Consider the following 14,045-nt stretch of genomic DNA (forward strand, 5'->3'; position numbering starts at 1 on the left):
GTGAGCCACATTGTAGGTGATGTAAGTGTGCTTGAAGGACAATCTTGCTTCCAAAGGGAGCCATTAGAGAGCATTTAGCGATTGGGGTGATGTGATCGATCGGGCCATTGCCAGTCGCAAGATGAGCAGCCGTGTGGATTATTGCCTCGTGGGGTGTTACTTAGATTTAGGGAGATGGAGTAGAGGGTCTTACAGTAATCAGAGCTACTTGGGACCAGTGGAGTGTAATTAAAGTAGACCCGAGCCCTGTGGGGCACCAACTAATGAGGGTGGAGGAGGTTCAGAAATCGCCAGGAGAGGTCAAGGAAGATGAGAATAAAAGACAGATGTTTACAAATGCTGATGTGAAGAAGTGTGACACATGATAGTACCTGTGGAATAAAGCACTTAGAAACCAAACAGAAGAAGATAAAATATACTGTGCACAGCACAGGTAGCACGTGAGTCGAGTGACCACTACTCTCCATAGCACATGCACACTCACCATGCTTCTATTTCAGAAAGGGGTAACTGTCTGTTTTGAGCTCTTTAGAGAAGCTGCCAAACACTGCTTTAAGAAAATTGTTTGCAAAAAAAAATCTAAAATATCAGTGATCAGCATTGCACCACACATGTTTCTAGAGAGGTTTAGATCCTGCTATTTACATGTAACTTTAGGTATATGTTACTCTGCGTCAGCGCATCAATGTCTTCAATTTGCGTACATAAGTTGCTTTAGACTTATGTGGACTGCTATAGAACCCTAAATGTATTTTTTTACCACTACTGTTAATGATATTTCTTGACAGCCAATATAGATCGGAGTCGGAGACCAACACTTTAACAACATTGCAGAGCCAGGCACAGCAGTTCCTTCAGCTGCAGCTGATGCCGTCAGTATATATCAACGTGTTAGAGAGCTATGCCATTGACAGCTTGTCTCACATTGCTGCCCATGAGAAACTTGCAGTGCATTCACCAATGCAGACAAACACATGTATGTACATTTACTGGAAAACGTGGGCTTCATCCTTTATAATCTCATCTACCAGTGAAAATATAGATGAAAGGCATACACTTTTGAATGTTTCTAGGCTTAAGATTCACCATTATAAATGTATTCAGGACGTTTATTATACTCCAGAGAGGATGCATAAATGGGGATATCAGGTAGATTCAAAGTTTCCTAGATGCTAAATTGACAATTCTGTTACCGTGCACATGTTTATTACATGCCAGGTTGTACAGACTTTCTGGCAATTGATAGGACAAATGGTGGTATCAATTTATTGATCTGGTGGGCCCGGAAATGGCCATTATAAATCATAATAGCAAACGTCAAAATCTCCAAAATATATGGGAATCTGCTTGCTTTTCTAAATACTTTGTAAAGGGAAGAGAAAATGAACCTTTGTGCCTAGATGCTTGAATTTATTTGTAGTATTCTTCCAATCAATTTTTTTTTTATTATTGTCTTGAGTTCTCTGTGTGAAATATGCTGCATTTCTGCTTAGTTTCAATGAATATGAAAAATAATAATATATATAAAAAAAGAAAATAGTCAAACGGCTGCTGTAAATGGCGTGTCTTAAAACGCGATCGTGCTCAAGTGTGTGGTACACCAGGCGTGATTAAAGACATATGTACACAAGGAACTCTTAGGGTTTTACTAAACAAACCCAGTATTTACTGTCAACTGACAGCATAACGCCACGAGGTCAAAACATGTATACACGGGTACAAAAACATAAATAAGGCCCGAAGCTTATGATTACCATATTTGAAATTCTAGGAAAACTGGTTTTCGCTATAATCCTCAAACCAGATCCATCGTGTTTGTTCTCCCATTTCTAGTATTTATGCAAAACCCATGAGTTCCTTTCCACTAATACAAAACATTTATTTTCTTGAAACCCTGATATTATAGCACAGCAAAAGCACTATTAAAAAGTAAAAAAAAAAAGAAAAATGATTAAGTGTTTATCTCTTACCTTGTTTTTGCAATATTTGCTATCTGGCTCGTAAAAATGTTGAAGACAGCCACTACTGTGTTTGTCCACAACAATATTGTTGAAGAATTCGTTGATTGTTTTCACTGAAACCGCACAGACAGCAGACCTGTTTGTTGCCTCAGACGAGTCAGGTTTGCTTTGAGCAAAAGCCCCGAATAATACGTCATCACTGAGGTGAAAGCCCATCTCCTCGGCCAGAGCTGCGCCTGGCTTGCTTACATAGGCCGCTTGCAAAATATTGAAAATCTCTCTTTTTGTTGACCTCCGCCGCCTCCTCTCTGTATAAATACATTCCAGGGGCATCTCCATATAAGACTGCAGCTCAGAGTCCGAAGAGCAGAACCTCAGGACTCTGGTGTGGAAGGCCTGAGAGTCGAGAGATTCACGCTGCACTGTCAAGAAGTAAACAAAGCTGTCACTCTCAAAAGCATGCACATACTTAATTGGATAGGAGTCCCTGTACTGGGGCAAAACATCTAGAAAAGAATGCTCGGTGAGGAACTCAAACCCATCTTGGGTCTCTTTCAGCCGCCGCACGGATAGGGAATGCAAGGCCGTCTCCTGTGGAAGCCATGACTTGAGAGAGTTCCCAACAAAGAACTTGACAAATCTGTCCTTGACAGTTGTCAGCACTTTGGATCCCAGAGGGCTCACCACACAGTCTGGGCACTTGTGGGGGGCCTTATTGTTCTCCTGGTTATACATGCAGTGAACGTTGGTGGAGATATCTGCTGGGTTGGAGTCATCTAGCACATGTCTTTGACACACTCCGCTACTTACGCTCCCGCAGCTGATAAGGTGGTCATCATAGTAGGTTTCCATAAATAGGGCAATGTTGACATTATCCTTCCAAGAAGCATTCGCAAAGTTGTCTTCATTTGTGCAAATTTGACATGGGGAACACTCAGCACTATCTAACACGGGTCCTGTTTTGAACGACGAGATGTGAGTTAGATTTTCGTCCAGGACATAGATCCAGTTCACGGCTCCCACATAGACGTGGCCATTGTGCAGTACAATGTTCTGGATGGGGGTTTCAGATGTGAAGTTGGGCAAGTGGTAAGTCATGTTTATGTTCATCCCTGACCTTCTTGCTGCTTCTTCACACTCCGTGCTACATTTCTCTACTAGGGCAGACAGAAGCAACCCGCCTAAGAAGACGTGCAAGTGCATGGACATCACTGCCATTGGATAGCTCTGAAAGAAAGTAGAAATAAAAAGATATGAAAATAGTACTAACATTTGAACTTTGTTTTCAACCAAGTTCTGTAGTATGAAGCGAACTACAAGCCCATTATACTATACCCAGGGAGCAAAGACAATCATATCAGATGCGCTACAGACACAAATAGATAATGACTACAAATGTAATTTTAGACAAAATCACACAATGCAGATATTGTACACAATACTTTTGAATCAGTAAGCAGAACGATTAAACCCAAATGGAAAATATACGAATCAGATTAAATGTGCCTAGTCATGAAACCCACAAAGCTTTCAGATATCTTCTTTTGACTTTCTAGCCATTGTTTGTTGTGGGTTCTATTTGAAAAGACATGCTTTAAGTGATGTTCAGTACTTTCGCGAGTGACCACGGTAATGACCTGTGGTTAGATTGGTTTTTGTACCAAAGTATTTGTTAAATTCTGAGTCATGGACTGTATTGCACCCTCTAAGAGGAGTTCTACTGACTGGCAGCTAATTTTAGCCTTCCTAAGAAAATAAACAATTATTCCTGAAAGTGACATGCGTTGTTTACAGGATTTTCAGAAACAGACCCTTCTAAATTGGAAAGGACTGTCCTATTGTTGCTTAGATGAGTAGAAAAGTAACCCCTTATGTTGAAAGCAAGGGATTGTAAAAAGAGATCAAAATAATACAGCTATAGATACAGTAAAGATAAAGTACAACACTAAAGAAAAGATGCAAGTCAAGGTCACTCTTGCCTTTCTAGCAATTTTACAATGTTGACCATAGCTGAGACAGCAACAGATGTTTGCTTTTGGACCACTGGACAACTCGGGTTCAGATTGGAGGCAGTGTGCCAGGACAGGGAACATGTCCCTGCAGTTGCTTGGGAGCACTGCTGTTTCCTTTGTCGATATGTGGCCTACTCAGCCTAACATATTGTATTGTATTGGAATATGTGATGTTACAACGCGATCAAAATGATCGCGGTAAGTAACATTGCAGTTTTTACAATGCAAGTCGTTAGAACGACTTGCGCTGGAGGGCGCTGGACTTAGGAATAGTAAGATTTACTGTTCCAACACCAGTCTACGTATAGTAGGGAAGGTGTTGGAATAGTAAATCTTACTATTCCTTAGGTTATAGCGCCATCCAGCGCAAGTCGATGTAACGCTTGCATTGTAACAGCTGTGTTCTAAATGCATTGCGGTGTAATCACAGCGATGTAAAGGATGTTTCCCATTGTATTGTATTGTAAATGCATTTATATAGCACTTACCACCCCTGCCGAGGTGTCGAAACACTTTTTTGGTGAGTAGCACGTTACTCTAGAACCCATAAAAGATTAGTGCTGAATTAGTATAGTGAAATATGAAAGTAATTTGAGTGGTAGATAGGTTAGTCAGTTATTTGGATTTAGAAGGATAGCGAGGGATAGAAGAGCGAAAAAGGTTTGCATTTTTATAGCGATTGTGACTACTGAAGGGTGTTGTAGCGCTTTTTTGGAGAGTAGCATGCTACTCTGTAACCCATAAAGGATTAGTGGTGAATTAGTATAGTGAAACGTGAGTCAGCGTTCCAAATGCTGTTTTAAGATGCCACTGATCATAGGAAAAGCAGACATGCTTTCGGAGTGTCCCCTAGCGTTACTGTGGAGTGTATTCTTACCTTTTTCCAAGTTGGAAAGATGTTGGCTTATCTCATACTGCACTGAGAATGTGTGAATAGTATGTACTCATTGAAGGCAGTTGCAGATTCCTCCTCCTCTGTCTCAGGCATGCCTCAGGCTTGCATCAGCGGCCTTATACATCTTCACAAAGGTTTCAATTTGAACAAAAAAACAGACATATCTGGAGAATGGAGCAATTCTTTGTGAGTTTATACCTCAAAGAAGATCAGGCCCTTCAGAATAGGTCCACTGGCGAGTCTACATTTGAGATGCTCTTGACATCTCCTAGTTTCGTCCATAGCAATTCGAACAGGTTCATTAACCTAATGAAGCCTTTATGATATAATTCATAAACAAACTGGTTGCACAAGCATATCGAGCTTGTCAACGTAATGTAATAACACCCTAACAGAGCTTCAGATAGTCGTGTTTAAATATGCCGCCTTAAGCGGATGTCAAACTTAATACACTTGCACAGGACACAAAATGTAAGACAACGAGTAGCTGGGTGCTGTTCTTACCTAAGTACACCTAGGGATTTCCGGGAGGATTCTAATAATTACTAGTTTATATTTAACTTGACACACTGCAGCCCTCTACAGAGGCCACCTCTCATGTGACTAACGTGACGTGAATTCTGTTTCATACCAGCACAGAAATTCACCCCTATTTCGATGTTGCTGTAAAAGACAATGTAGGTTATATGAATTACTTAATTATTCGTTTAAATAGTAACACAATAAATACAATTTAGCGCCAAAAGATGGCGTTCAAATCAAAAGCACTGCAGTCTTTCTATTTATACTAGGATATTAAAAACAAATCGCACTGTTATGGCCTTTCTTGAGACATATATGCATCAAAATAGTGACTGTTAGTTGCCGGTATTTCTACTGTGGTTAAACTGCCGCTATGACGCAGTCTTCTTATGCAAAGGTTGGCCCTGTGCCGGTTTAGGCCAGAGCATTGCACACAAATACGTCTTTCTGCCAAGCTTCGGTGTTTTGCCTACACAGACTAATTTTGTAAAATAGTCATTAATGTCTATGTTTATCAACAAAATTGAGCAATTCTTATCTGTTATTTAGCCGTAGGTTTGAAGGCAATACCCAGAAACTATCAAGTAGATAGGCAACATTTCAAACCCTGTGAATTTGACAGAACTGTCTGACCACAAAGACCGTGCCTACTCTTTAGATATTTACTAGAGAAAGCAAACGGAAAGAAACAGAATAAATGCATGAATTTATATTTAGCTTCACCTCCGATTTTTATTTCCACTGAGGAGCTAGGAGAAAATAGCTGTGCAGCTTGAATGGCCATTGCCCTCGAAACAGTCACATGTTCAGTGTTTCTTCTAAACATGAGGTACTGCCTGTTAGACCATCTCATTTTTAGGGCGAAGCATAGCAGATAACGCAGCTGTCTAGTTTGATAAAGACATCTTGGGAACATTTGGAAAGCTGACATAGGAATGCATTACGCCCATTGTTCACCATTGAATTTGTGGTTAGTAACTCTCATTTGCTTGCTTTCTATTTGCTGGCTTTATTTGTTTTAGGCTATCCAGCTTGAGTTAGTTCATTCCGCAGAGCATAGCCTGTTTACTGTATTCTTCCACAGGGCTTGCTTTCTGTAAACAGGACTCTACATTTTGTCCTTATCTTGTCACATTTACTGTGCATTAAAATACAGAAGTCAAATGTCAGCCCCTGTCTTCTGAGGAAGTTTGGTGTTTACTTTTCTTTCTCTGGCTTCAAAATGAGAGGCTTTATCTAACAATCTGGGGATGTAAAAGGAGGTGGTTTTCTTCTGTTTGATTCTGAGTAGGGTTTTTTCGTCTTTTTCATTTACTCTCCCCACCTCTGTTGCAGCTTCTGGATTTTGCTAGCATCTTGACACCTTTGGGTACTGTGTGCACTACATATTTATTTTACATATTAAAGGCTTTTGTCTATCACACAAAATTTTAAATGTCAGTAAATGAACTGTGCTAATTTCAGAATATATCAAAATTAGGGAAAGCACAAATGAAGCACATTTTTTGTAATTCTTAAGTGTGCTGAAAACAAATATTTGAATATGATCAGAATAAATCGATACACTAGGTGGTGCCATTTCCACACATTATCGTTTGTGCGATGTATCGTTTTATCAGTAACACTGTATGTCTGTGCAAATGCAATGGCCATTTCAATAGAAAATGTATTGTCTGTAAGTGCAGTGTACTACCACACCATGCATACTCCACTATACAACACTCTATTCCACTCTATGTCATTGTATGCCCCTAGACTCTATGCCACTGAATGCCACTTCACTTTACGACTCTCTTCTCTACTCTACTCCACCCTATGCTACTCTACTCCATTCTACACCCCTCTACTCTACACCATTGCATTCCACTCCATGTCACTCCACTCTACTCTATACTCCTCTCCTCCACTCTAATCCACTCTATGCCACTCTACACCACATCACTCTACAACAATCTACTCCACTCTATGCCACTCCATACCACTCTAGGTCGCCCTACTCCACATTATGACATTCCACTCTACACGCTTCACTCTACTCCTCACCCTATGAAACTCTATCAAACTTGATTCCACATTACGCCACTCTACTCTATGCCACTCCTAATTACGATACTGTAAGCCACAATTTATTCTAGGCCACACTACTTCTCTCTATGACACACCACTCTACGACACTCCACTTTTGCCAATCTACAACACTCCACTCTATGACACTCTATGCCACTCTACGACACACAATGCCACTCCACTCTACTACTCTTCACACCACTTCACTCCATGACACTAAACTGCTTTTGAACATTGTTCTGTTAAATTCATATTTTACTTCTGCTCATCACATTATACATCATAGGGTGAAGGGTCAGCGCACTTCAGACATCAGATGCCCTAAGTTGTGTGACACAGCATTCTGCCAATACGAAATGTGCACTTCCTCCTAAAAAAATACTCCCCTTCAGTGCCGGGCTGGTGGACAAATGTCTTACATTTTCCTTTCAGAATTTTTGGTAATATTTATTTTCAGCTTTGAAAAGGTCCGGCAACTACTCACATACTGTTACTAGGACAGTGTCAGTCACTAGCAGAAAGCTGCATCCCATAGAGAAACTACAGCTGATGTCCATTTTTTAATGTGGTTTTCCAGGTTATGTTAGTTAACAAACTTTGGCAAAGCTAATAGGTCTTGCTTATTCGAAAGCCATCGGCTTTGCCAATGTATTCTAGCCATGTTGTAAAGCAGGGCGGCTGTGCATTATGTCTAAAATGAAAGTTAGAAAAAAGTAGTTAGAAGAAAAGCTCTATGATGTGATCAATGTTGACCACATCATATTTTTTTTCTTATGTGAGATAGAGGTGGGCAGCATGGAAATTTGGAGTAGGGTGGGTTGGGCAGCCTGGATAACAGAGAGGGTGGTAACGGTAAAATAATTGCCATGAGACAGCCAGCGCTGGTCGCTTCATAGTGCTTTTGTGTTATGACTGGGAGGGGTGCAAGATAGACAACAGAAAGATGGGAAGGAAGCAACACAGACAATGGGAGGGTGGGTTGGATTGGAAAGAAGCAATATTGACATGGGTAGGTCGTGGGAGGGGAAGAAGCAACAGACAGCAGATGGGGTGGGAAGGGAAGAAACAACGGGGGCTAGAGGGGAAGAAGGAACATGGATGTGAAGCATAAAGAAAAAAAATAATACCTAAATAATGGTGGGCAGTGGATGGACAGTGGAAGGACACTAAACAAAGTAAAACAACCAGTAATTGGTCTATGCTCCAGCCAAAAGAACAGGAAGTGACATTTTCAAACACTGGCACTTTAGGAGTCAACAAATAAAAGTCACAGTGAAGCCAACAAATGGTAAGTGATGGGTGGGCTCCAAGCCCCCTATAAACAATAGGCTTCACAGCAACAGCACATGCACTGTTGGCAGGGGATACCTAAAATGCATTGGCAGCCATCTTAGTCTGCCAGCTTAATCACGTCATTGATTTGGGGGACAAAGGGCAATTTAGATTTCATTATTATCACAAAGTTTTATACTATCTGAGCACAAGGTTGTTTTGAGACAAGCCTGCACAGGGGAAATGAGGCCATGTCTACTAGGCTATGGAATATAAGTTCAGTAACAGATGGAGTCAATCACATCGTTGGTCTGTGAAGTTCATAATTTATCCAAATAGTTAGAAGAATAGAATAAACTTTGCTAAGAAAATTTAGTCTAGGCTGGTCCTACTACAAGGCGAATTTCCCAGGACAGAATATGCCATGGTCAGGGCAACATTCATTAGGAAGTCCTGAGGTGGCAGGCAGCAACCGCTCCATGAGCAGGTTTGAACGGTCAGGAATGGAACGGGAAGTGTGAGTACCCGGGGGGCTTTGGGGCATTAGGAAACATCTCACTGTGGAAAGGTGTTGGGGGAGCATGGGTTGAGGTAAGAGAGTTGTGAGGAGGGCGTTGCTAGGGCAGAAATTACTGCTAGGTATGAGGGGGCATCTCCAGTGCAGACAGGGCAGAATTGTATAGGGGCAGGCAGGGACCGTGCTGAGGTGGAAATCAGGACTTTACCATGGTGTGGAGTTATGAAACTGAAGACTCAGGTTTGAGGCTGCTGCTATGTGGCAGTTGTTTAGCTGCTGCACATGACAGCCCTTTCCTGCTATAGTAAAGGGTTGCTACTGCTAAGTATGTTCTTTTTAAGAACCCATGAAAACTTCATAATTTAAAAAACTTGGAACTTAAAAAAAAGATTAGTAAAGATGCAAGTCCTTCAACTTAATATCTTTGAACACTACTAGTTCTGATGTTTACAACCTTGTGACAGTGTGCGGTCTATAGTTAGCCCCCTCTTCTAATATGGATGTAGATGTAAAAAATCCGTTTATATGTACTATTAGATACTCTAAGAATCAATTATTTTAACAAGACCTGCCATTTATATATTGACCAGTAATCTTCAAATAATGGATCACTGGAGATGAAGGTGGAATTCGAGATGAAAGTGCTTTCTAAGTCCAGTGTTACATTTTTCAGGAAAAATGGCAACCAATTTGAAGACTTTATGGTTTAGAAGTATTGCATAGTCAGTAATGTTGAAATCAGAAGAGTGGTCAAGAACCATTAGTATGCATGGCTTTGGTCCAAGGATGAAAGAATATGCACCCTCAAGTGAATGGAGATGATTTACTTTCATTATCAATGGAAGAGGGGTTTGTTGGGAAGGAGATTACTGACCCCAGATTAATAAATGAAAATGGTTGTCTATGCTTCTTTCAGCACAGATTAACTCTTGAATACATCCTCTTCTTGGAATGGTACAAGCAAAGGTATAGGAAAAGATTTATATATATCTGTGTATAGAGGTCTTGACGGACTATGATGTGTCAATTTGCTCTATTAACATGTTGAGTCATCACATAGATTTTGGGAGAGGTCTGAATGAGACGTAGGGATATTATGTCGTTGTAAAACTTAGAGAGTTGCCTTAATAAATGTCCCCTTGACACTTCAGGTCAAGTAGTAAACAGTTTTCCTGATGAAGGCTTACTTGTACCACATTGGTGAAAGCAGTATGCAGTTTTGTTTTCAGGGAGATGTTAGTTTCTACCTTCGTGTGTATTATTCTCAGTAGGCAGAGGTAATCAGTGAACAAGGGATTGACTATCACACTGATGGGATTCATCAAGCATCATTTGAAAGGTGCTAATGGCAGTGGTTGTACAACTGGGGGGGGGGTGACATTGGGCTTTAGGAGAAGTATGTAGGGCCTTCATCTAACTTTGCAAAACTAAACAAAGCCTACACCAAATGCACGAGTGAAACGAATTAATACTCAGAGGGCCCACTTTTGATATATATTTAAAATCACAGCTCGACAAACTATCCTTGAAGAAAAGAGCTCACACAAGTGTGATGGTTCCTAGTCAAACATCTCATGCCAAAGCAACGTCCCTGATATATTACATGAAACAGCAAAGGCCCTTGTGTACTCACACTGAACTATAGAGATCATGTCTGCAGAGACGGGACACAACTCTTTAAGTCCACGGTCCCGTCTTCATGAGCATCAATAAACTCATTATACCCTGTAAAGAAACTGAAACGGACCTTCAGGAATGAAGCAAGCAAGCAATCATTTTGCTAAATTCCTCATCCATTCTAGAAGATAATTAAGTGGACTTTGATGAGCATTTAATGTGAATGATATTGACAAAAATCTCTTAATTGTACCAAGTGCTCTAGGGATCATAATAGTCTCATGATTGACGGAATGGCCACTAATCCGACAACCCAGAACTCTTAAGGACAGGGAATATAACCGAGGCACTATCATGCTAGATTGTGCTGGGCAAACTATTAAAATCTGAAATTAATTGCATAAGTCAGGTTACTGTATATTGCTATTTCACCAATCCCTTGGTACACAGCATTAAAAGAACAAGATTTGTATTCGTTGCAGATCACTAGAAGTGTCACAGCAATGAATTTAACCTACAGTAAAGCAATTTAGAGGCAGTTCATCATCTTTGCTGTCATCCTTCATTGTACATAATGTAACAGTCAATTATATGGCACACGACGCAATATCCATGGCACATGTTTTGCATTGACTACAAAATATATTGTAAAGAAACCATTAAAATTATACCTCAGCCCGAAATAAATATCAAATTTGAAGACTATAGCTCAGTAAATCATGCAAAAAAAATACAAAAAATATATTCACAATATGACACTTGTGCTAGCATGGGGGAAGGTAATTAAACACTTGGGGGCAAAAACACGAACAGCATTTTGTAATATGCACAAAGCGTACTACAAAATGCTATTCACACTCTATGTGTGTAGTATGCGCCTAGACCTCTCCTTTTTTTGTTGTGCACCCCGAGTACGGAGTCTCCGCACACATAAGTACACTTTTATAATTAAATGTGGGAGGGACATAGGAAAATGGCTGGAACATTTTGAATACTTACTACTAAAGGGAAGGGGAAAAGGGAGGAGCAAGGAGGAGTTAAGGTAGGATCAGGGAAGGGGTAAGGGATGGATATATACCCACCCACAAAAAAGTAAGTCCATTCTTATTTACAACCTACACTTCCAAAATATCTACAGCACAAAAAAGGGTAGCAAAGTACTCCAGCTCATGCTTCATGATGCAGACAAAGTAGACAGTAGGTGGAGTTTGCAGAGTTTTGCCCACTCCGCGTTATGATTGTTTTTTCTCATGGGCGGCTCATCAGTGATAAGTTGGTGAGCGAGAGTGAGTATTGGTATCCCTACCATGATTTTCGGGCCCTAGGTCAGCACCCGGCAAGATTTTCTCATCGCAGGTGGTCATGGGCAGTCACAACCATTTGGGGTGAGAATGCTGCCGCTCGCGGTGAGAAAGCTGGAGCTCGAGTAGAAAATCTACTGGAGCGGTAACAAAGAAGCAGCTGCATGGTGCAGTTTGCGCAGTTTGTAGAATGAGACACGCTCCCGGCGCTGAAAGTCAGCGTGATGTGCCAATTGTGCCTGCTTGCGGAACTCCATGGAATCTCGCAGAATTTTTATGTAACTCTGTGGAAACCTGTAGAGTGAAACTCCATGAGTTCCACCCACCCCTAGTTTAAATACACAGGAAGACACTGACTGGCCTCCTCTCTAACAACAGGCAAAATATGCATCCTAAAGGAATGGAAATCTTCAACACCGCTACTGTTTTCTGACTGGTCTGAAGCCATGGCTATGTTGGTATACTTTGGAAAATCAGTCTACAAAATAGCTGACCAGTTACCCCATTCTTAAGCAATTTGGGGCCATTTCCTCACAAACATATGAGGAGTCTTACTAAGATTCAGTAGTCCATCATTGAAACAACATCTGACAGTCCTTAACTGTTTTGGGCACACTCCTCCATGACCTACCAGTCCCCTCTTAGTGAGAACAAGCAGATATTTCTAATTAGTTGGGACAGTACGCACTGTACAGAGAAAGTGAAATAAAGGAAGACCCTTGTCTTCTTGAGGGTAAGCTAAAGAGATGATATTTATATCCACTGAATGAGAGCACATAAAAGCAATAACCAGAAGTTTTTGACCTTATCTGACTTTTATGATAGCTAAATATGGAGAATTTACCCAAAAACCAACAACTTCTAACCTTTTCTTTCTAGGAAAATTTGTTTTTGCTTGTTGGTATAGTAAAGATGTTTTCTCATACATTAATATTCCTATAAAATATATAAACACTAAAAGTAATATTTAGAATGTATGTATATTGTACTTATATTTAATATAAATTATTGTTACATTCATTTTTAAACGCTAACAATTATTAAAAGATTGTATAATTCAATTTAAAATATGCACTATTTATATATTTTCTGCATTGGGGCTATGGTTGGTTATCTAAAGAGCATATTGAGAGCAAGGAAAAGCAATAATGTTCTACTCTCTTAGAAAACAGCTTAGCTTTTATTGTACAGCATTGTTCTGTATGTATATAGTGTAAATTTCTGTTTTTCTTTTTTCTTTCTTTTAAATGATGAATTCTCTTACCACCCTAGAACAAGTACACTTACAAATGAACAAGATATAGGAGTACAGCACAATTGTACTTTTAGCTAGGAATATTTTAACATGCTTTTATCTGTTTTGCTGCTTTTGTGATGTTATACTCTAAAATCGAATAAAGCTTATTTTGATTTGATATATTTTCGAACACAAAATTACATTTATGCATCACTACTTGAAATAATGTAATTTAAATTAACATTATTTCCCATGGAGCTAACATTTAAGTCCCAACCGCAATTATTTTCTTTGGGAAGGTGTTGCACCAACAGCGGTTGTCCATGTGTGGCGCCAGACTTACAATATATTTTTAGTAGTTACTCACACTGGTAAGTTAGGCTCCATCCCCTTTTTTTTCAGGAGGTGATGACATGTAAGCCACACTTCTGAATAACTTTAAAGCTGGATTAAGTGAGTAGCCAAAAGTAGTAAAGTTACTCAAAAGTGCAAGAATAAATATACATGTGCAAAATACTCCCAAGTGCAACTATTTCTTTTTGATCAAGTGAAGAACATGGGCAACTGGTAGAGGAAATGATGAGAATACTCCACTGTTTCCTCATCAGACTGCTGTAAAACATCTGCAGTTCACAAAAAAAGGC

General features: G+C 40.0%; 1 protein-coding gene across 1 annotated transcript in view; it reads right to left on the reverse strand.

Annotated features, from left to right (window-relative positions):
• MET (MET proto-oncogene, receptor tyrosine kinase) overlaps positions 1-14,045 on the reverse strand; it is a 422,785-nt gene that overhangs the window by 359,161 nt on the left and 49,579 nt on the right. The window contains exon 2 of the mRNA XM_078674354.1: positions 1,971-3,188. Within this exon, the coding sequence (XP_078530480.1) occupies positions 1,971-3,188 (1,218 nt within the window). The remainder of the gene's footprint in view (positions 1-1,970; positions 3,189-14,045) is intronic.

Source organism: Lissotriton helveticus, chromosome 1_1 (genome assembly GCF_964261635.1).
Source record: "Lissotriton helveticus chromosome 1_1, aLisHel1.1, whole genome shotgun sequence".
Taxonomy (NCBI): Eukaryota; Metazoa; Chordata; class Amphibia; order Caudata; family Salamandridae; genus Lissotriton; species Lissotriton helveticus.